The 20,354-nt window shown below is 54.2% G+C and overlaps 1 protein-coding gene across 1 annotated transcript; it reads left to right on the top strand.

Moving 5' to 3' along the window:
* Positions 1-1,512: 1,512 nt before the first annotated feature.
* On the top strand, positions 1,513-19,116 carry FCRL4 (Fc receptor like 4). The gene is made up of 11 exons (XM_064593564.1): positions 1,513-1,525; positions 3,349-3,603; positions 4,662-4,919; positions 5,219-5,503; positions 6,978-7,265; positions 12,845-12,958; positions 14,040-14,067; positions 16,173-16,255; positions 16,479-16,547; positions 19,002-19,033; positions 19,105-19,116. Exons 1-11 carry the CDS (start codon positions 1,513-1,515, stop codon positions 19,114-19,116), a joined length of 1,437 nt encoding a protein of 478 aa, XP_064449634.1.
* Positions 19,117-20,354: the final 1,238 nt, after the last annotated feature.

Genomic DNA, 20,354 nt, shown 5'->3' with positions numbered 1-20,354 from the left:
GTGACCGATGAGGAGAGGCAGGCTTGGGAGTTTGCCGTAGCTTGCCCAGTGCCGCACGGCTCAGCTTCAGGCCTCGGTGGCCCTGGCTTCTCCGGGTGGTGGAGCTGGGCGCTCCTCTCCCGCCCTCGGATGGGCTGGGGCGGGCAGTGGGCTCTCTGGGTGGGAGGGCTCGGCTCCATGCCTCTTGCTGACCTTGGCCCTCACCTCTCTTACAGCCGCAGTTGATGGACAGCTTGGTAAGTAGGTCCCCTTTTCCTTTCTTCTTTTATGTTTCTAGATATTCTAGTGACCATCTCTGCACGAAATGCTGGTAAGGGGGGGCCTGGTACTTGCGTCCTCATCCTGAGGACTTCGGGCAGGGCAGCATCACCCCGTCCTATGACCCTGACCCTAGGAGCTGGGAGTCACACTCTTGGCCCAAATCCGCCATTGTGTCAGGTGAACCTAAGGGGCCTGGGACGCAGGACATGGAGGTCAAGGAGGGGTGTGTCCCCACCTGATGTGGGGTGCTGGCCAGCCTGACAGAGTGCGCAGCCCCCAGAGGAACACTAGGAATAGGCTGAGACCGCAGTGGCGTCGGAGGGCGGCCGAGGCGCAAACAGCTCTGCTCCTCCACCCTCCGTGGCCCAGCCCAGCACGGCCACAACCACTGCATCCCAAACTCCAGCACGCTGTGAACAGCTCAGATCACAGTGCCTCTGAGCGCCCCTCCTCTGGTCAGCAGGAAGGCCCCCTCTCCGGGGGAGCTGTCTCCAGGTGTAGTAGTAATCCCTGAAAATCCCTTCAAGAGGGCGCCTGGGTGGCTCAGTTGGTTAAGCGACTGCCTTCGGCTCAGGTCATGATCCTGGAGTCCCGGGATCGAGTCCCGCATCGGGCTCCCTGCTCGGCAGGGAGTCTGCTTCTCCCTCTGACCCTCCTCCCTCTCATGCTCTCTGTCTCTCCTTCTCTCTCTCACAAATAAATAAAATCTTAAAAAAAAAGAAAGAAAGAAAAGCACTCAGGGGCGCCTGGGTGGCTCAGTTGGTTAAGCGACTGCCTTCGGCTCAGGTCATGATCCTGGAGTCCCGGGATCGAGTCCCGCATCGGACTCCCTGCTCAGCGGGGAGTCTGCTTCTCCCTCTGACCCTCTTCCCTCTCGTGCTCTCTCTCATTCTCTCTCTCAAATAAATAAATAAAATCTTTTAAAAAAAAAAAAATCCCTTCAAGAGCACCGAGTTCATCCTGGGGGCTGCTCGCTGTCGCCCAGCCCCAGCCAGCTGGCATGCACCCTCTCCCCTGCGGCTCCTGGCTCCGCAGTCCTTCCGCTCGATGCCTGGACACAGACCATCTCCCACAAATCGCTGCCCAACTGGGAAGAGACTGTAACTTGACAGAACTTTGTTAAACACTCCGGGAGGGAGAAATAGAATACAGAGAGTGTCTCAGATGAGCTGCCAGACGTGGTTAAGCTAGAGCTCACTGACTCAGTCCCAGCCTCACAAGGCCCCGACCAGATGTGTCTTCTTGCAGTACATGGCAGCGGCAGGTACAGGACCGGTGGGGAATCTGGCTGCACCCCCCTGGCCGAAGCTTCCCCTCCTTGGGGCAGGAGAACTGCTGCCCTGTCCCCACTTCCCATCCCAGAGGCCTCCCAGGAATACAGACAGTGGGGATTTCTGTTCTCTCCAGGAGAAACACGACTCACTGGAAACATGGGACATTCTATGCAATCCTCTAAAGAGAGAAAGAAAAAGTCTGCAGAGACACATGAACGTTTGCATTACCAAACAGAACATTGAGCTGCTTCATCTAAAACGAGCGTTCAGGTTACTCTCTGCCCCCAAACACGGGGAGGGTATTTCCTTTACATTTGGGTGTAACTAAAAGATCTATTTGGGCATTCTTGCAGACAAAGGTAAGAATACTTCAAGTCTCAAGCTTTAGAAAAGCAACCATTTGTAGGTCCTTAAAGGTAGATAGTCCTCCTTATCTGAGTGTCAAGGTACTAAAGAAAAAACACACCTCAAGGGATTCCACTTAAAATTTTATGGTAAATTACATACCCCCATAATTGAGATTTTAGTTTTGAAAAATAAAAATAATGCAAATGGAAATAATCTGGCTTATTTCTGCTTCACAGCATTTAGATTACCATAGGCAATTTGCAGAACAAATTGAATCGAATATTGATTTTTTAAATGTGGTAGCTGTCACAACTTCAGGCATCCTGATGGCTCAGGGCGGAAAGCTGGGGGAGGAGGGAGGTACCTAAAACTATAAGAGAGCTCCCCCCCACCCCGCCCCGAACTTGACCTTGCTTTGCTCCTTTACTGCGGGGGTGAAACCTCCTGCAGCAACCCCATCCCCAACCCCCCCCCGGCTCTGTTCCCCTGACAGCCCCTCACCCAGAACTCCATCCTGTGGCCGCTAACTATTCCCAGCGTCCTGAATTCCTGCCTCTCCGCCAGAATCCGAGAGGGCACTTTCCAATCCCGTTCCCTGGTGCAGCCGCGTGCGGTCAGCCCATCAACCCACGGATCTTTCGGCGGGCTGGACAGCAGTAAGATAGGGGGAGGTGTGCGAGAGCGTGTATCCAATAGCGAGTAACATCCCAGGGAAGAACAATGTCTCTTTCCTCTTAAGTTTATCACTGGGGCCGGCCAATTAGACAGACAAAAGATAGGTGAGCAGGGGAAAGATGCGTATTCCCTTTTCAGAGGGGCGTGCAGAAACTGCGAGCCAGGGAGACGGTTAGGACTTGGGGCTGGGACGCCGTCTGAGCAGGGAAAGGGCCGGGATGAGGGCACCTGCGGGAAAACAAATGACGTTCAGGAAAGACAAGCCAGCCCTTTGAAGAACAGATAGATGGCAGCTGAAGTTTGTGACAATATCTGTTGAGTCCCTGGTGATCAGGGTCAGGGCTTCATGGCAGCTCCTGGGGAGGCGATTTATAACAGTATTCTTTGGGGAGGCCCTGCTGTTAGGCAGGTATGGGTGTTCGGAATAAAATAGGAAACCTATTCTGCAATACCGTCAGCTCAAGATACTTTTTAGGCCACAGTGGCGTGTTCTGAATACCTTCAGTGACCAAGCACGGGCGGGCAGCAGGGAGTCCCGAGGGATTTCCCCCAGGGCCGGCCAGCATCTCCCCCTCCCACAGTACCTAGGGCCTGCTGGGGTTCTCCCCTCAAGGCCAGCCTGCTCCTACAGACCACCGAGTGGCCACTACACTCCCGGGAAAGGCGGACACAGCTGGAGAACCCGCAGTCCTCCCGGGGGTGTTCCAGGTCCTCGGGTCCATCCCACACAGAAGACTGCGCTGCGGACCACAGGGGTCTCCATCGCAGACTCTGTCTCTTCCTTCCTCAGCAGCTGCACCCAAACCCGTGATTTCCCTCCATCCTCCATGGATCACCTTCTTCAAAGGAGAGGCAGTGACTCTGACTTGCATTGCACCTCGCGTCCACGCAGCAGGGAACATAAAATGGTACCGGTGGTACCTCGGCACAGAAATGCTATGTGAGACCCCAGGAAACACCCTCGAGGCCCGTGTCTCTGGAAGGTACAAATGCCAGACCCAGGACTCACCGCTAAGTGACGACGTGAGCTTGATCTTTTCTTCAGGTGAGCAAGAGGGTGAGTTAGTGCAAACGTTAGAAGTGGTTCCAGTGCATCCTAGTCCCCGGGAGCTGGCGAGACCCGGGCTCCTTCCTGCTGCTCGAAGCCCCGACCTCCTCCGGCCTCATGTCCTTAGTGTTCCTCGTGTCTACAGGTGTTTTTCACACTACTGTTGACATTAGAGTTTCATCATCTAATGGTAATCAGTAGACCTCCCTGCACGTTTACACAGTGGAGGAGGAGTTCATTTTTAGGGGATTCAAAACAGAAGCCACCTTAGCCCCGGCCCTCTGGGCACGCACAGCCGCCGCCCGCAGGAGAAACGACACAGACAAGAATGCACTGAGCACCAAGCAGGTGCGAAAAGTGGCCTCGGACAAGAGTTTGGAGGAAAGAGTCTCCGCCTCAGGCCTGTGTCCCCACCTGTCCTGACACCTGACCCTTCCCTACTCCTGCTTTCCCGCCTCGGGGGCACCACTCTTCCTGTCCCGATTTTCGCAGAGAATGATTTGGACCACTGCACGGCCCTGTGCTGGGGGAGAGGCTGTCCCTCAGTTGCCTTAGACAGAGAGGAGAGAACTGACCTCTCACAAGGATCTGAAGAGCAGGAGCATGTCTGCACGGGACCCATTCCCCATCCCTCGCCCCTGGGTCTGTGTCTGACCACAAGCCTGCTGCAGAATGAGCCCCAGCGCACGGTGACACTTTCTAGTCTGTTCCCTCCACGGTGACTCCAGCTCTGGGACCGGGGAGCAGGCTGGTGTGATTTTTAACCGTGTTCGACAATGTCTGAGTGTCGCTCACCTCCCACTCAGCTCTCCATCCCCACGTTAGAATCCTCTACTAGGAATCTGTCCTTGAGTGTGAAACAGGTGCTGGGTTGGTGTGTTTGGGACTTATTTATGAAACAGGTCATGAGGATTTGGAAGGAAATGAGTGAGCCTGGGGCAGGAACCTAAATCCTGTGGAAGAGAAAAGAGAACCCGTCGAGCCTCGTAGGCCGAGCTGCACGGAGGAAAAGGGTGTTCCTGAGTGACAGGCTCTCGTCTCTGTGTGCTTTCCAGGATCGCTCATCCTTCAGGCTCCACACTCCGTGTTTGAAGGTGACACGCTCCTTCTGAGATGCCAGGTGAAGGGGAGAGAGAAACTGGGCACTGTGAAATACTGCTGGAATGGGCAAGTTATCTCTACCTCTGATAAAGGCCAGGATCTTTTGATACCACAAGCAAGTTTGAACAACAGCGGCCATTACCAATGCATTGGATTTCTGGAGAGAAATCAGCACACCTATAGGTCAAATAAGAGAATTATTAAAATTCAAGGTAAGCTCTTCATTTCATATAGATTGCTGAGTAACGTCAGGGTGGGGAGCTGGGTGTGATGGGGGATCCATACATTGATGCCCCAACTCTGGATAATGAGAGGTGTAGGTCCTCCAGCAAACACAGTGAGCGGGGTCATTGCACTGGGAGCTGGGAAAGGATGATGGGATAGCGGGGTCGATGAGTATCTGTCTTGCTGTGTGTCTGTCTGAAGTTCCCTGGGGCCAAGAAGCCAAGGCTGCCCATCCCGGGGCTCTAAGTACCACATTGTGAGAACTCGGTTTACCTCTTCTCTCCAGAACTATTTCCACGTCCAAAGCTGGAAGTCACACCCCCCCAGCCTATGGAGGGCGGCTCAGCAAACCTGAGCTGTCAGACACGGCTGCCCCTCGAGCGGCCGGATGCTCTGCTGTCCTTCATCTTCTTCAGGGACCGCGGGGTCATGCTATCCAACTGGAGCAGGTCCCCGGAACTCCAGATCACAGCCATCTGGAGAGAGGACTCGGGGTCCTATTGGTGTGCAGCCGCAGCTGGGGTCCCCAGCATCCGCAAACACAGCCTCCCGATGCAGGTCCACGTGCAGGGTGAGTGTCGGAGAGCCGGTGGAGGGCGGGGCTGTGGCACCCTCCCCGACGGCTCCCCGTGGCCTGTGCAGGGACAGACTGCCCAGCACTGATGGATTTAGTCATCCTGACGGATGCAGGCTGGCACTGAGAAGTCAGGTACTATAATAAAAGAAATACAGGGCTCATTTCTACCACGATCTTTCTAAAAACTCAGACTTCCTTTGGAACTCTAGCATGAAATGATAGAGTGGTTCATGAAGTTAGATACAAAAGTTAGGGAAAACAAACAAAAAGCAAGGTGTCCTGAGCTGACACATTCTAGAAGGCCAGATCTTGGGGCAAACTATTGAGGAGATCAGCCTCAGCCTCTTCCTAATCAATAGCAGCAAATAATGGGAGTGCCCACCACATGTGATGCACAAGAGGACACACAGGTAAAGATAAACATGCTAAGTATTGTCTTGTCTCAGGTACAAAAGCAGGACTCCTGGAAATGGGTGTGGTCCAGCCCGGTGGGGGGCCACTGTCTCTGCCACCTGTCCCTGCAGACAATCCAGACTGCCAGCTAGGACATCAGACAAAACTCACAGGCGTCTTCAGGGATAACCAGTTTTTCTCTCCTGGGGCTCCGTGTGTCAGGATGGAACTGTTACATTTGGCGACGTTCTAGGTCCAAACTCCACAGTCTACAGGCTACAAAGCCAGCCGCTGCTGGAGTATATCTTCAAGTCACATAAAGAGTGTCCCCATCCAACGTGCCAGCCCTGCCCTCCCCACACGGACCCTCACCTGCCCTCTCGTGTTCACGCAGGTGTCCCACGGGCCCTTGCCTGCCCTCACCTGGCCTCACCTGCCCTCACCTGCCCTCACCTGGCCTCACCTGCCCTCACTTGGCCTCACCTGGCCTCACCTGCCCTCACCTGGCCTCACCTGCCCTCACCTGCCCTCACCTGCCCTCACTTGGCCTCACCTGCCCTCACCTGGCCTCACCTGGCTTCACCTGGCCTCACCTGGCCACACCTGCCCTCACCTGCCCTCACTTGGCCTCACCTGCCCTCACCTGGCCTCACCTGGCTTCACCTGGCCTCACCTGGCCTCACCTGCCCTCACTTGGCCTCACCTGCCCTCACCTGCCCTCACCTGGCCTCACCTGCCCTCACCTGGCCTCACCTGCCCTCACCTGGCCTCACCTGGCCTCACCTGCCCTCACCTGGCCTCACCTGGCCTCATCTGCCCTCACCTGGCCTCACCTACCCTCACCTGCCCTCACCTGGCCTCACCTGGCCTCATCTGCCCTCACCTGGCCTCACCTACCCTCACCTGCCCTCACCTGGCCTCACCTGGCCTCACCTGCCCTCACCTGGCCTCACCTACCCTCACCTGCCCTCACCTGGCCTCACCTGGCCTCACCTGCCCTCACCTGGCCTCACCTGCCCTCACCTGCCCTCACTTGGCCTCACCTGCCCTCACCTGCCCTGTCTCGTTCACGCAGGCGTCCCGGTGTCGGCAGTGCTCCTGGAGACCCAGCCCCAGGGGGGACAGGTGCTTGCAGGGGAGCGTCTGGTCCTCGTCTGCTCCGTGGCTGAAGGCACAGGGGACACCACGTTCTTCTGGCACAGAGAGGACACGGGGGAGAGTGTGGGGAGCAAGCGCCAGCGTTCCCGGAGAGCAGAGCTGGAGATCCCTGCCGTCGGGGAGAGCCATGCGGGTGGCTACTACTGCGTGGCGGACAATGGCCACGGCCTGGCCCGCAGCGGGGCCCTGAACGTCACCGTCACAGGTGAGATTGAGTCTCCGTGGACCTTGTTCGTGCTCAGTGTTCTCAGGTTCTCAGACATGGCCGGCCCTCCTGGTGATTCTCCCCTTTCTGGCTCCATTCGGCCGCCTTCCGTGGCGATACGCAGTTTCCTCACGCAGATATTAATACTCAGGTTACGGTGAGTTCTCCAGTGAGGGAGTGCTGGCCAGGAGCCTTGTCACGCCCCGGAGACAGTTTGTCTGTACTCTGCTCCACCGTGTGTTGACGTCAAAGAGCAGCATGAGCCGGTTAACCGCGCTGCAGGGTCCTCGCCTCTCCGTGAGTCTTCATGGCCCAGAGCACCCCTGGGTGCTCTCCTACTTGCCTAGGCCAAAACTCGGGCTTCGTTCTTGACTCTTCTTCTAATTTTGTCTTCCACATTTAATCCACCTGCCAGTCCTGCTGGCTCTACCTTCAGGATATAGCGAGGCTGTGACTCATTTCCCCCACTTCCACTGCCACCCCCGGCCCAAGCCACCAGGGCTCCTTCCCTGGGCTACTGCGTGACATCCTCGCTGGCCTTCTGCTTCACCATTGCTGCGCACAGTCTATTCCCAGTGCAGCATCAGAAGGAAACTCTAAGTCATGTTGCTCTTCTGCACAAAATCCTCCTTTGGCTCCCCACCTCCTTCAGAGTGGCAGCCATCATCCTCATTGGCCCCCGAGGCCCTGCTGCTCTGACCTGATCTCCCCCCTCCCTCCCCTCCCCTCCTCCACTCTAACCACCATGACCCCCTGTCTCTTCCTCAAGCCTTCCAGTCATGATCCCACCTCAGGGCCTTTGCACTGCTCTTCTGTGATATCCTCATGCTCACCTCTCACCTCCCCCAGGAGTCTACTCCCCTCTTTAGGAAGACCTTCCCAAACCACCTGTGTAACACAGGAGCCCTTCACCCTGGCACCCCATCTCCAGACTCCCCTGGATTCTTCCTCGAAGCACTAATCCCCACCTGCCGTGCCCTGTCTCTGTCCCTCCCACTTCCCCCGTGCTCACCTCACGAAGGCAGCTCTTTATTCTGACCACTATTGTATCCCGGGTGCCTGGACTAGGGCTTAGCCCACGTTAGGCACTCAGTAAGTATCTACGGAATAAGTGAATTTTACACACGCCGTTTTACTGACCATAGTAACAATCCCAGAAGACCAAGATATCGGTATCTCCATTCTACAGAAAAGGAGCATGAAGCTCAGAAAGGTTTGGTAATGTGCACAAGGCCACAAAGGGTATACACCTCCACACAATCACTTGGCTCAGAGACAAAGAGGGCATTGCCAGTCCTCCAAAGGAGCCCACAGGCCTGTGTAGCTGTCCTCCCACCATGCTACACAGGCAGAGAACCATGCAGTCTCTGTGAGCGCTGAGCCCTGACAGAGCCATGACCCTGAACAGTCGGGGCAGCAGCTGTGGGAAGGGGCCTCTACACGGGCGGCCCAGCTGCTCTGCAGTTTTCCCCTCAGCTCCCTCGAGGCGGGTCCTGTGACCAAGGGGCCCTCCCCGGGCAGGTCTTCCCACCAGCAGATGCCACGGACTATGTGCTTCTCACTCTGGAAACTTCTCAGTGAACAGTAAGAGTGGGTGCAACCCCCAGCACAGAGGGGCAGAGACTGAGCCTGGTGGTCGTGTGGATGGCATTTCAAGAGGGAGAAGAGGTCAGCAGAGCAACAAGCTGCCAAGGGGCACCCTCCCCTCACCCCCCGAAGACGTGCCGGCCCGGAAACCCAGAGGGGCTCTGAAGGCGGGAGGGCTGCTTATCCAGGAAGGCTCTTGTACTGAAAAGTGTCCTTGGGGAGCCCAAGGCTACACTCCCTGAAGAGGGCAGTGAGGAGTCTGTTGGAAATGCACACCTGTGTGAAGGTGTTCATCCTCCCCTTGGCGTTAAGGTCAGTAGAATGCGTCCACCTCCTGAGCTCCGGGCAGCCAGCTGGCTGCTCACACATGGCACTGGGCTGGCTTGCACGAGCCTGCAAGGCAGACGTCGTCCTCTGTTAAGGAAACAGGCGATCTCAGAGAGTAAGCAGATGTCAAGGATTCAGGTGACATATGGCAGAGCAGGGATTTCTTACTAGACCTTTTCTATTCGTGGACCTTACGCAAAATCTCTGGGCTCAGAAATGGGAGAATTTCTAGCAGCAGGGAAACTCTGCAGTAGCCTGGAGCACCAGGCTAACGTGGGCTGTCTTAGCTCATGCGGTTTTAGCAACAGAAATTCATTTCTCACAGCCCTGGAGGCCGGAAGTCTGAGATCAGGGTCCCAGTGTGGTCAGGTTCTGGGGAGAGCCTTCTTTCTTGCAGACAACTGCCTTCTTGGAGCAGGTGTGTCCTCACACGGCAAAGAGGCGTGAGAGAGAGAGAGGTGTCTCTGGTGTCTCTTCTTGTAAGGACACTAATCCCATCAGGAGGGCCCACCCCCCCAACCTCGTCTAAACCTGACCTCCCAAAGGCCCCATCCCCAAAACCGGCACACTGGGGGTTAGAGCTGCGTCAGCACATGAATTTGGGGGTAGACACAATTCGGTCCATAGAATGGGTCAATGTTGGCCAGGGTGGTGCTGTGTGGGTGCAAGCTAAGGTGTGGGGGTGTCCCCTGAGCTGATCGAGGGGAGCATGAAGTTCCTGAGGGCCCAGGTGCAGTGTGAGGGGCACCAGAGAAGAGCTGATACACAGAAACAGCACGCACCGCGAGCCAGGGACGGTTCACAGCACTTGACGTCCAACACGTCATTGAATCCAACACCCACAGTGATACTTGGTTACCATCCTCCCCGTGTTACAGATAAGAAAACCGAGGCACAGGGGGACTACATACTTTTCCCTGGCCACACAGCTAGGACGTGGAGGAGCTGGGGATTTTAACCCGCCAAACTAGTTATAGAGTCTACACTGTTCTCTTTTATCCCCCACCTTCCTTGAGATATAGTTGACATATAACATTGTATAAATTCAGGGTATACAACTTAGCGATTTGCTCAATGTATCTTGTGAGAAATGATTACAGCAATAGGGTTATTTAACCCCTCTGTCACCACAGATAATTATCGTGCGTGGGTGCGTGTGGCGGGGACATAGGTGGTGATACGGTGTTGTTAACATAGTCACCACATTGTGCATCATGTCCCCAGAACTCACTCCTCTTATAACTGGAAGTTGATGACCTGTGACAAACGCCCTGCCCTTCCCTCACCCCGCAAAGCCCCTGGCAATCACCCGTCGTTCTGTTTCTATGACTTCAGTGTTTTTAGGTTCCACATCTAAGTGAACTCTTACAGTATTTGTCTTTCCGTCTGACTGATTTCACTGAGCATGATGTTCTCAAGTTTCGTTCATGTCGTTGAAAATGGCAGGCTATCGTTTTCACAGCCGGGTAGTATCCCATTGGATATATACAGGGTGATGTGTACCATATTTTCTTGATCCGTTTGTCCGTTAGTGGACACTTAGGTTGTTTCTGTGTCTTGGCTACTGCAGTAAACATGGGGAGGCAGATGTCTCTTCCAGATAGTGATTTCATTTTCTTCAAATACATCTCCAGAAGTGAGATTGCTGGATCATATAGAAGTTCTATTTCTAAATGTGTGAGGAGCCTCCATCCTGTTTTCCACAGTGGCTGCACCAGCCTACGTTCCCACCAACAGTGCACGGGGGGCTCCTTTTCTCCAAGTCCTCACTAACACTTGCTACTTCTTGTCATTTTGATAATGGCCATTCTAACAGGTGTGAGCTGATATCTCACTGTGGTTTTGATTTGCATTTCCCTGATGATCAGTGATGTTGAGCCCCTGGTCATGTGCCCATTGGCTACTCATATATCTTCTTTGGAAATCTTTGCTTCTATATTCATCAGCCACACTGGTCTGTACTTTTCTCGTCATGTCCTTATCTGACTTTGGTGTCAGGGTGATGCCGGCCTCATAAAATGAGTTTGGAAATGTTCACTCCTCTTCAGTTTTGTGGAAGACTTTGAGAGGTTTGGAGTTAACTCTTCTTTAAGTGTTTGGTAGAACCCACCAGTGACACCATCTGGCCTGGGCTTTCTTTGGTGGGAGGGTTTATTACTGAGTCAATCTCCTATTCATCACTGGTCTGTCTAATCTTCATGATTCGGTCCTGGCTGGTTGTATGCCTTTAGGAATGTACCTATTTCTTCTAGACTCTCTTATTTGTTGGTGCATAATTGTTCTGTGCCTTTTGAACTAAGAGAAATTTCAACTCTTCCCAGAGTAGACATTTCTTCTAGGAGATAGAGTTACCAGGAAGGGGAAAGATTTGCTCTCCGCTCATTAGGTCTGGAACCCCAGGTACCCAGCAGAAGGCTGACTCTCTTTTTGCACAGGTGCTTGCCCCAGCAGGCAATCGGGAAGATTCACTCTAGGACACAGCAGCCAAGCTGCTCTGCCCGTGGATCTCTCCCCGGCACTCCACTCCTCTGGTTTAGCTGTCATGGTGGGGAGGCTGGGCTCATGACCCCCATGAACTACTATCTGCCGGTGGAACCACTCATAGGTCGGGTTTGTTGACTTTGTCAGGGAGGGAAAGCGTGGAGACAAATGTCACCAACGGCCAGTGGCCATGTGTACCGACTGCCTGCTTTGTGGCAGGAATCATAGATGCAGAACACCATGCCATAACCGGGAATTATCATCCGTGGTGCTGTCGTTCTGATATGTGAATGTTCTCTGTGTAATTCAGTGGCACTGGCATCCAAAGTCTGAATTTGGTTTACCTGGGGACCAAGGATCTGCACGCAAAGCACCTCTACCCACCCCCCACTCCTTGCCCTTCTTATTCCACGTTTGCTTTTTCACAAATGTACCTGTGTGTTTATTGTCTGCCTCCCCTCCCTGGGCTATAAACTCCTGGAGGGCAGGGACCTCACTGTCCCGTTCACTGCTCTGTCCTCAAGGCCTGGCATGGCAGGACTCAGGAAATGTCGGCTCAATGAGTGAACGAATCTGCCAAATGAAGTCTCTTGAATGAGAAGATAGGAGAACGGACCCAGTGGAAAATCAGAAACCCCACCAGCTGAGTGTGTTGCTCCCACCAGCTTCTCTCCTCCCCTTTGGAGCTTCTCTAAGGATGGAGACGGTGCTGTTTCCCTGTGGTGTCCCACTGTGGTTTTGTAATGGTGCTGCTGGTCCACGAGTGCCCAGTGGGGAGTGCCTGTCCTACTGAAGGGCTGACACAGCAGCGTCAGGCCACATCTTCCCAGGTGGCCTGCGGAAATTCCCGAGGCCAGATTACTAGAAGATGGGACATACAGAGAAAGAGAGAGATGCCCCGCAAATGCTGATTTTTGAACCGATGTCGGTGGGTCGGTGGAGAGAGCTGGCTGCATTCTCCGCTTCTGCCACGGCCCCCCCAGACCCTCAGCCTGCACCTCCTACCAGAGCACAGAGTCCCGTCCCGGAGCGGAAATCTGCCTCCTGTGTGCACCAGCCCTGGCCTCGCCCTTGTCCGTTAGATCCCTCCCCGCCCCAGGGCTCAGGACCCCAGCCGCGTTGAGGAAAGGTGCCGGGGCATCATGGCCCTCTCCCCGGGGCTCACGCAGGCTCTTCCCCCTCAGGCACTCCGGGGAACAGAAGCGGCCTTGTTGCTGTGGGAGCCACTGGGGGGCTGCTCAGCATTCTTCTCCTGGCGGTGGCCCTGTGGATTTGCCACCAGCACCAGTGGAAGTCAGGTTTGTGCTCTCTCTTACCCTCTGCTAGAGGCCATGCCCTGTCCCTGCCAAGCACCTCGGTCACCAGCATGCCCACCATTCTCCCTCTCACCACCCCAACACCCACAGACCTACACCCTTCACGGAGGGGAGCTGAACAGACGCTGTTGGTGAGGGTTGCTTGTGCTAGTTGGGTTCACTAAGGAAGGAAGTGCAATTTTTTTATGTAAAGTTTCAAAAACTTAACCCAAACTGTTTCTCTGGGCAGTTTTTTGGCTCATACAGACTCGTCAACTACACACTTCAGCCCATTCTAAATCCCCCATAAACGGGCAGTCACAATATGTCACAGGGCTCTGAGAATGGGAGCTGGTTAATCCACATCCTTCCTCCTCCTCGGAGACTTCCCCGAGCCAAAGCCCGAACCCGCCATCCTGCGCTCCAAGGGCTGGAGTCCCCCCAGGCCAGCCCACCAGCTCCTCCCTTACCTGGGGGAGAGTCGCACTTCCAGAGGCTTCTTGCCTTGGCCCAGCTCAGACTAGTTTCAGGTGCTAGAGAGCCTCGTGTGGGAGATGGGCACAGAAGCTGTTCCGGCTCTAGGACAATTACCCACACCCTCCAACTCTGTCTCTTGGTTTAAATCAGTTCCGTTCAACCCATCACATTGTTCTCAGCACCGTCCCTGTCCCCTGCATGGGCTGCTTTGGATGACGAGCCTTCTTGACGAGCTGGAGCTGGAGTGGGAGCCCGAGGCTCCTCCGGGCATGACCACGGATGCTCCTCAAAGTCCGCCTGCAGCCCCTCACTGCTCTGCCTGCCAGACTATTTGGTCCTATTTAGTGTTTCTTGAGGTGTATCTTCACAGCCTTCAACCTTAATCAAGTCTCAAGTAATTGCATGTTTGACCCAGGAATGTGCAGCCCTGTCCCCAGCAAGTTATGCACTTTGTTCCATTCTTTTCCAGATCGTTTTCCTAAAAATTGAGGACAGGGTGCATGCTTGAATTGACTCTTTCTGATGACCTAAGGCAGTTTGTGTGTGGGAACTGTTTGAGAACGAGCTCCCTCTGCTGACACGAATGTGCCTTTGCTTTGTTTTGCAGGAGATGGTTTTCTGGGAAACACAGCCAGGTGAGGCCTCAGCCTTCGGGTCTTCCAAGAATAGAATAGGCAGAACTGTGGGTTCACACAATTAGGTCAAGTCCTGTCTCCCTGTCCCTGTGGCTAGGTGCCCGCATCTTCACATCCCTTGAAATGACCCAAATCACAACTTACAGAACCTTCTAATAGTTCCTATCATGGATTTTGCAGGTATTTGGATCCATTTGTTATTTGAAATTTATCCACTCATCCAAATGGGTGATACCAAAGATGACAGGTCTTCTAGGTGGGCACACAATATTTGTGGCGCAGCTAACACCCCAGTCAGACGATGCGTGGCTGTAAATACGTGCCCAGTGACTGTGCCAGATTTTCCAGGAAGTCTCGGTTTCGAATCATTTTCTTTTGCCCCACACGTGCACATGTGCTCCTCAGACTTTGTATCTTTAACTTTGGTTTGGAAAACATGGTCCTGCGTGTCTCAGGCTTGGGTGGTAGCCAGTGGTAGCCAGTGACTTGGGGCACAGACGGTGTCTAGTTCCTTCCTGACTTGTCCAGGCGGGACAGTGTGAAGACATGGAGTCACCACCTCCTGGGGATGAGGCGAGGATTTTAACCAATTGAGAGTGGTCGCTCTGTCTCTGAGGTGGTTGTTACGAAGCTGTCAGAGAGTGGTCAGCCTGTTCCCTGCAGCCCGCCACACCGTGGTCCTCCAGTTGCTCTCAAAAACAATCGGGCTCTATATGGACCTACTGAATGTCCAGTTAAACCATTCCCGGTCCCGGTCCCCTGCCATCTGCTGACCCCTCCCCTCCTGCTCCCCCAACCTTGTTATGCGCCCCCCTTGGTCCCAGGTCCCCTGCTTTCGGCTGGCGCCCCCCCGTGCCCCTCCCTCTCTGGGTCCCGAGTCCCCTGCTTTCGGCTGGCACCCCCCCGTACCCCTCCCTCTCTGGGTCCCGGGTCCCCTGCTTTCGGCTGGCGCCCCCCCATGCCCCTCCCTCTCTGGGTCCCGAGTCCCCTGCTTTCGGCTGGCACCCCCCCCGTACCCCTCCCTCTCTGGGTCCCGGGTCTCCTGCTTTCAGCTGGCGCCCCCCCATGCCCCTCCCTCTCTGGGTCCCGAGTCCCCTGCTTTCGGCTGGCACCCCCCCGTACCCCTCCCTCTCTGGGTCCCGGGTCCCCTGCTTTCGGCTGGCGCCCCCCCATGCCCCTCCCTCTCTGGGTCCCGAGTCCCCTGCTTTCGGCTGGCACCCCCCCGTACCCCTCCCTCTCTGGGTCCCGGGTCCCCTGCTTTCGGCTGGCACCCCCCCCGTACCCCTCCCTCTCTGGGTCCCGGGTCCCCTGCTTTCCGCTGGCGCCCCCCCGTGCCCCTCCCTCTCTGGGTCCCGGGTCCCCTGCTTTCGGCTGGCGCCCCCCCATGCCCCTCCCTCTCTGGGTCCCGAGTCCCCTGCTTTCGGCTGGCACCCCCCCGTACCCCTCCCTCTCTGGGTCCCGGGTCCCCTGCTTTCGGCTGGCACCCCCCCCGTACCCCTCCCTCTCTGGGTCCCGGGTCCCCTGCTTTCGGCTGGCACCCCCCCCGTACCCCTCCCTCTCTGGGTCCCGAGTCCCCTGCTTTCGGCTGGCACCCCCCCGTACCCCTCCCTCTCTGGGTCCCGGGTCCCCTGCTTTCGGCTGGCGCCCCCCCATGCCCCTCCCTCTCTGGGTCCCGAGTCCCCTGCTTTCGGCTGGCACCCCCCCCGTACCCCTCCCTCTCTGGGTCCCGGGTCTCCTGCTTTCAGCTGGCGCCCCCCCATGCCCCTCCCTCTCTGGGTCCCGAGTCCCCTGCTTTCGGCTGGCACCCCCCCGTACCCCTCCCTCTCTGGGTCCCGGGTCCCCTGCTTTCGGCTGGCGCCCCCCCATGCCCCTCCCTCTCTGGGTCCCGAGTCCCCTGCTTTCGGCTGGCACCCCCCCGTACCCCTCCCTCTCTGGGTCCCGGGTCCCCTGCTTTCGGCTGGCACCCCCCCCGTACCCCTCCCTCTCTGGGTCCCGGGTCCCCTGCTTTCCGCTGGCGCCCCCCCGTGCCCCTCCCTCTCTGGCCATCCCGCTGCCGTGCACCGTATGCCGTTCCAGGGATGATCATGCGGTTCCATCTCTCACAGGAGCCCTCCCGCCCCAGGCCAAGGAAAGTCGCCCCGTGCCGGGTGCCCTGCCCCAGTGGAACTGCAGCGGTTATATGACAATGGTGAGAAGCCCCGCAGGGAAGCCGCTCCCACTGGAGCCAGGGAGAGATAATGTGCTTGAGGCCTGGCGGAGTCCTGGTCTCCTTACGGGGTCGCAAACCCAGACCCGCAGGAAAGCACCACTTCATCCTGCATCCACGAAGCGTGGGGACGAGCTTTAGAAGAGGCCTGTGTGGTGCATACTTCTGGGGGGGCGGCCTAGAAAGCGCTGTTTCTCCTTTGCAGGGCACCCCGGAGAGGGAGGCTTGGTGTATTCTGAGATCCAGATTATTCAGCTGGGACAAGAAGCGGCCGGTAAGTCCCTGGGGAAGATTCGGGGTGCAAACTATATTCCTTCATTCAACATAAGCAAGGTGCTAGGCACTGCTGAACGTACAAGGAGTCAGTCAGCAAACAAGACAGATAAAAACCCCTGCAGTGGTGCTTAGATTCTAAAGAAAGAAAAAAGACACTAAAAAATCCATTATATATCTTTGCTGATGATCAGAACAGAAATTGAACATCCTTCTAATCGGTATCATGATCGTGAAGGTGTATGTATGAAATTTTTTTAAGATTTATTTATTTATTTAACAGAGAGAACACGCATGAGCGGGAGGGGGGAAGGGCAGAGGGAGAAGCAGACTCCCCGCTGAGCAGGGAGGCCAATGCGAGACTCGATCCCAGGACCCCGGGATCATAACCTAAGCTGAAGGCAGACGCTCAACCGACTGAGCCACCCAGGTGCCCCAGAAAATTTCTTTTGAGTAATGAATTAAGTAGTCAAGTGATGAGGTTTACAAGCCACCTACTATGTGGTAAAAACATTTATAGATATATGTTCACATAATGTATATATATGCGTAGACAAATGCTCAGTTAGTCCATATAAACAACCCTGTGTGACCAATACACTGAACAAGTAAGACCTGTGACTTCATTACAAAAATTGTGTTTCCCACTGTTTCCTGAAACTTTACTCTGTGGGAGATCTGCCCAGGCCCTTCGGATGAACATTTTGGCAGCACAGGCTTTTCAACACATTCTCCAGTCTCTTAGGTAACGGACGGCAGGTGGACACTGTCACAGTCTCAATTCAGCGACTAGAACAGCTGGCCCTCCACTCGTTCAGGCAAATTTCAGGATGGGAGCTTGCCGGGGCGGGAGCATAGGATGGAGCTGGCTTCTCTGTTTCCGTGGCTGCCACCCCTCACTGGCCTGGAGGGCGCTGAGGACCTGAGCGGGAAGGACGCACCCAGCTGGTGCTTGGGAGCTGGCGCCGGCTGTCGGGCTGGCCGGCGCAGAAGTGGGTCCTCCCGGCGTGAGGTGGTGCGCGCTCTCTTCTGAGGCTCCCTGTCAGATGCTCCTCCCTGCAGCTCCTTTGGCACAGTTGGCCATCTCCCATCCCCGCGGGTGCTTGTGACCCTTCAGGGGCCTCCTTCCCCCATCACTCACATCCAGCTTCCTGCTGCTGGAGTCCCCTGGTACCCGTCAGCCCTACTAGACGCCGCCTTGGCTACACTCTTGTCCTCTGTCCCTGGGGGCACATGCCGCCTCGGCAATGTGTTGATAGTACCACCGGCTGCGAGTCAGCGCTCTCAAGCCTCTGGACTGGTGACTCTCAAACATTTTTATTGTAATCCACAGTAAGAGAGACAGATTGTACTGTCAGCCGGTGTGAACACGCACACACACAAATACTAACGCGTAAGTGCAACTCAAGTTCTATAATTGTACTTAGTGTGATGCCCTCGAGTTTCTACTCCACTCAAAGTTTGGTTTTAATCAGATTTATTGAGGTATAACCTACATATGGTAGAACTCGCTAATTTAAAATGCACAATTTAATTAATGTTAACAAACGTATCCAGTCCCAGACCCACCGCCACCCCCAAGACGTGGAATGTTTCCAACACCCCGGAAAGTCCCTTGCTGCCCCTTTGCAGATAACTTTTCCAGCTCTACCCTGACCACCACTGACCCACTTTCTGTCCCCAGAGCTTTGTTTTTCTACAATTTCACGTAAATGGAAACCTATGTAATGTAGTCTCTTTGTCTGGCTTCTGTCCCTTAACATAATAATGTTCTGCAACTCATCCATGTTCTAGCGTATTTTAAGTAGCTCACTACTTAAAGGTAAGAATATGGTGATAACGAGAGAAGCCCCACTTATCCCAGAGGCCCTTTTTTTGGTCTCTGTCTCCATAATGGCTCTGATGCTTCCATCCTGTTCCCCGAGACCCTTAATTTCTAACATGTAGGATCTGGCGAATCCCACCTGCTAACCCTCCCTTCACTGCAGCTCCATCTCTAGAAAACCATGGAAATAAACTAAGAACTAGAACACACTAATGTGAGAGAGGGTTTTCCCATGGGCACACACCTGAAGCACTCTCATGGGAACTTGCTGAGCAATCACGGGGGTGCTCTGAGGTTAAGATGAGATGGAGGAGCTCTAAGTTAGGAGAGGCAAAAGTTAAAACAGAGAGACATTCTATGTCGATATCTGGTAAAGGAAGGGAGCAAGGTTTCTTGGTGTGGTAGTAAGGAGAGACCTTACAGATCAATGGAGCTTATAAAGAACTTGCAGAGGACTGGGCTAAGAAACGGTAAAAGAGAAAATCACATGTGCCATAGGGGGTTGGGGTGTGGGAAACATAACCACGGGTGGAAAAGGTTCAATGGCTCCCAACCTCTGGGGAAAAGCTTGCAGCCTGTTCTAAACAGGTCGTGATACCCATAGTTCAGTGAGGCCCTTTCCCTCCACAGCCAGCACATCCAGAACATCTCTAGAGGACAAGGTGAGTATCAGTCCCTGACTGTTTTCTCTCCCACCGCTACCGCCAGCCCCATCCTCCCTCTCTCTTTCCAGTTCTTCTTCTAACTCCTTTCCACCCCAGCACAGCTCAGTTGTCTACTCTGCGGTGAAGACACAGCTCCCAGAGGACTCAGCTGGAGAGGTCAGGTCTCAGGATGAAGACGCCGTGGAAAGTTATGAGAATGTCCAATTCGCATGACTTGTCCCTGATCCAAAACCCCCAGCTCAGTGCTGTCCTCGGGGTCCTTGGAGTGACGAACTGGTTCCAACGTACCAGTTCTTCTTGCCAGTGTTCATTCACATCCGGGACTCCTAATTCACCTGCTCTGAAATGGTGATGGGGCGGCCACTGAGAGACTTGCTCAAGTGACCAGAGTCCACAGGGGAGACAAGACCCTGCGCACCTGCTCTGAGCCTAACCTGATGTGTTCCTCAGGGTCTGATTTAGGGGATAGGAAAAATGGGGAAGAAGTACTCCTGTTGAAAGGCAGAAGCACAAATTTTGGTGAATTGGAATTTGCACGTAGACACAACTGAGTGACTCAGGTCTCTGCTCAATGAGTCTCCAACAACTGTCCCACTGGGGATCATCTGCATCAGTTGGCTTAGCTATGAGTGGTGCCTAGGTCCTTCCCAGACAATGCCCAGAGCCACCCCTCCTGCTTATACTGTTTATACCGTCAGGATTCAGTTGCAGACAAAATAATCCACTCCAGTGGTTTACAGAGAAAAGAATTTAAACAAGATATTAGGTACTTTACAAAATCATCTGAAGAGCTAGAGAAGCAGGCTCGAGGCTGAGCTTCCAAAAGCAAAAGGCAACTATGTTAATGTTATTTCAGACAAAGATTTTTAACATTAGAGAAAAGAAATTTTAAAAATTGAATTAAAAAGTTAACTAATAGCCATACAAATCTAAATTTGAGTTGGAAGTTATCAGCATAAGCTGATGTCAAACCCTGTTTTTTTTTTTAAAGATATTTATTTCCTAGGTCTGTCCACTGAAAAGGCCTAGAAATAATTAGCAATCCGACAGCAGTGAGCACATTTCCACAGGTTGCATTCTCCAAATGCTATTTCCCCACCACCAAATAGTTGATGTGGGAATAAATAATTCTTCCAATAAATGAAGAAAGAATGAAAGAAACAGCAAACCACTATTTTGACCAGATATTTCATGGGACACCTACTGATTAGGTTCTATCAAAAACCAAATAGCCTAATATTATGTGCTTCCTGATGGAAGTATTCAATGTTACCTACAACGTATTCATGCCCAAAATATCAAAACTGAATCCAATCAA

Source organism: Mirounga angustirostris, unplaced genomic scaffold (genome assembly GCF_029215605.1).
Source record: "Mirounga angustirostris isolate CCGP_5_RB_7025 unplaced genomic scaffold, mMirAng1.0.hap1 SCAF_6, whole genome shotgun sequence".
Classification (NCBI taxonomy): domain Eukaryota; kingdom Metazoa; phylum Chordata; class Mammalia; order Carnivora; family Phocidae; genus Mirounga; species Mirounga angustirostris.
The sequence above is the reverse complement of the archived record's forward strand: the minus strand, read 5'-3'. Positions and strand labels throughout refer to the sequence as shown.